We start from the raw sequence: 3,312 nt of genomic DNA, 5'->3' as shown, positions 1-3,312 counted from the left end.
GTGTGTGTGTGTGTAGATGGTAAATGAAGCCTATAATGAGCAATCTAGTTCAACCTGAGGCCAGCGCTGCCTGTTCTTTCATGTGGACCTCAGCAGGAACAGAACGCTGAGCTAATGTGTTAGCAGTAGAGAGAGACGGCCTTTGATGATGATGATGATGATTGTGGTGTGTGTGTGTGTGTGTGAGCAGAACGTTACAGGTCCTGAGGAAGACGCTGAAGCAGTCGTTCTCTGGCTGCACCGTCATCCTATCAGAGCACAGAGTGGAGCCGCTGCTGGAGTGTCAGTCATTCCTGGTAAGTTTTGGATTAAATTTGGATTTTACATTCAAAGCTCAGGTGTTGTAGAATATACTACAAAGAGTTTAACTGGCTATGAAACAGTCTAAATTCAACCAAGAAGAACAGGTCAGATTCCCCTTGAAATCAATGAAACGAGGCGGTGGGAAAAAAACGCTTTTGTCCACAGGGTGCCTCCAGAATCAACAGAAAATGAAACTTGTTGCTGCTTTAAGTTGGCCTGTTATGAAATGACAGGAGATCAAGCCCCAACCCTTGGCGTGTGGGTCTGCACGCGTGTGTTGGAGTGGTTGTCTGCTTGTTAGCAACGGGGGTCTGTTTGTGGAACAAGCAGTTGGCATGACGGACAAAAAAATGATCCTTAAAAGAAAGTAGGTTTTGCTTTAGATTGAACTGAACCGGACTTTTAAATTTACAGCTGTCTTTCTTTACTGAAAAATGTTGGAAAAGAAAACTATTTCATATTAATGGTGAGACAATGGAGGACAATGCATCCCGTATCACCAGCTGGGTGTGTTTGTTGTTGGCTGTGGTTGTAGAGTGGACCTGATGTGACTTAGTGCTGAGGGAAAGTTCGCTTTGTTCTGCACAAAATGTGACAACTGAAAATCCCATCACAGCCCTCACATAGACTGTATTCACACAACTTTTAGATTATGGAAATATTAAATGTTTTTCCATATATTTTAAAGCACTCAAATCTCCTGTTACCTTTAAAAGGCCAATTTTCTTCACACAAAACCTGGAAAATAATTTATTTTACAAAATGAATTACCTGCAAAATGTCCATCTCCAATCAGCTTTCATCAACATCATATTTTGTAAGAACACACAACATTAGAGGCCCAGATAAACACGCATCCTCTCCTCCCTGTCTGTGCAGATGATTGAGGGCAGCGCCATTAAAAGCTACGACTCCATCCAGAAGCTGCTGAACGAGACAAGTCACCTGAAACAGGCCATGAGCCCCGCTGACCGGCTCCACCTCTTCCCGACGCTGCACCGCCTCAACTCTAGCAAGAGGGCCCCGCAGCAGACCGCCAAGATCTCGTCCCTGCCAGAGGAAGCTGAGGACGAAGTCCACGACACTCGCCTCTAACCAGCCAGACACACACACACACGCACCCCTAACTCTAATGGACAAAAAGGAGGGTTTGACCCAGTGTTTTGATACTGAGTGTTCAGTAGTTTTACATTTTTGAGAAGTTATTCCCTCAAATTAAAAGTAAGACAGCATCTCAGTCACTGTGGGACACTAAAACCCTCAACCGGTACCCGGACAAATTATTTTATTCAAGTGTAGGAAAATTCACTTCACACTGAATCATTAGAGACTAAAATCAAAAATTAAATGTGAGAAAATTTTCATCATATTGACATCAAACTAAATTGACTTGTTTATTCTTGATTTTTAGTAAACCAACACCAATATATATATTTAACCCTCATATGCATACATGTAACACATACAGTAAAAACACAGCAAAGAGCCGTCCACTGACATGCATTTCACTGTCACACAATAATGCTGATGTATGGAGTTCATTTATTGGCGGGACTATACACAATATAAGTGGTAGAGGAAGTCTTGCACACAAATTCAGTTCTAGATGGATTTAAACAATGTACAGGGAAGAATGAGGTCTGAGGTTACAGAAATAGATCTTCAAATTACAAGTGTGCAACACTACATCTCGAATGTTGACCAACACAGTACAACATAGCTGCACATTTAGAAAATATATTAGTAAAAACATTTGTATGTATTGAAGTTATTAGGTTGTACAACTGATGCAAAAATCTGCAGGTTTCAAAGTTGAAGCGTTTGTTGTGTGTGTCACTAAATTAGCATGAAAGATAAACTCCTCCATGTAACATGGACCACCTGGGAGCAGAGGAAGATGCTAAAAAGAAGTAAACGTGACGTGTAAATTAAGCACATAATAACTGCTGCAAAATCTATGCTTCAGTCTGACTGACTGGACACTTTTTTTAACCATTTGAGTGCCTTTGCAGGTGGAGGTCAGTCAGGAAAGGTTTTTTGTCTGAAAAAGCAGAAATTGTGTTTAAAAAACATTTTCATTGACTTGAATTACTTTCTGTTCTGACTAGTGAACAACTAGCCTTTCGTTTGTTTTAACTCGGAGTGAACACAGATCAGCAGCCACTGTAGAAATCTGACTCGCTCTATGTATCTTGCATGAGGGAGTGATCAGATTGGATCTTCTTTCTCCTGTAATTACAAAGTGTAACTCAGCCGTGTGAGCAAACAGACAGTAAGGACTTCAAAGCACAACATTAACCCATCGTATGCACATAATCCAATCAGCTTCAGGTAGGTAGCAGGACGTTTTCTTAGTGTTGCTTCTGCTCTGGGGCGCTTCACAATCCTGCAGGCAGCCAAATCACACAGACATCCCATCGTCTACATGTTATGAACTGTAAGGGTTATTATCTAGATCTATAATGATCAATCAAGGCACCCAGCTTCACTGTTTGCTCTCAACAAATAAAAATATAGTGCTGCTTTATTCTTAAATGCTGCTTGTGGAGGCTTGTTGAAAACCATTTTTTCCCCCATTGACTTTGTGATATTAAGCAGCCTGGTGAGGACAGTCGGGCCTTTCAAACCGCTGCAGCATATGTTAGAATCAGCGTACATTGAATGGATGGATGCATCAGTAGTGCTTAATTACCGCTGACCGCCTTGCTTCTGATGTGAATTACCAGTCGAACCTTGGCTCAGTTTGAATAAATCTCACATTTTAGTGTGGACAAGGAAAACAAAGCTCGTCAAACACTTTCATGTTAAGAGAACTACTTTCTTGTGGCTCAGTGAATCATTGCTGCAATCATTTCATCGATACAGAGGTCATAAACCTTATTTAATGTTATCACACAACAAGTATTTAATTAATGTCACTGTTGTGAACAGAAAGCATTAACGATCAAAGGACAAATATCACTGTTTATGTAACAGAAACAGAATAATTCACTATATAGTAAAACTGCT

The 3,312-nt window shown here is 40.7% G+C and overlaps 1 protein-coding gene across 1 annotated transcript in view; it reads left to right on the top strand.

Moving 5' to 3' along the window:
• The window catches only part of cftr (CF transmembrane conductance regulator), a gene marked incomplete in the record, with an annotated part of 33,789 nt that extends 31,024 nt beyond the window's left edge, over nt 1-2,765 (top strand). The window contains 2 exon segments of the mRNA XM_035665637.1: nt 191-296; nt 1,183-2,765. Coding sequence (XP_035521530.1) covers nt 191-296; nt 1,183-1,398 — 322 coding nt within the window.
• Nucleotides 2,766-3,312: the final 547 nt, after the last annotated feature.

Source organism: Morone saxatilis, unplaced genomic scaffold, assembly GCF_004916995.1.
Source record: "Morone saxatilis isolate NCDOM2014 unplaced genomic scaffold, NCSU_SB_2.0 Contig2, whole genome shotgun sequence".
Lineage (NCBI taxonomy): Eukaryota > Metazoa > Chordata > Actinopteri > Moronidae > Morone > Morone saxatilis.
The sequence above is the reverse complement of the archived record's forward strand: the minus strand, read 5'-3'. Positions and strand labels throughout refer to the sequence as shown.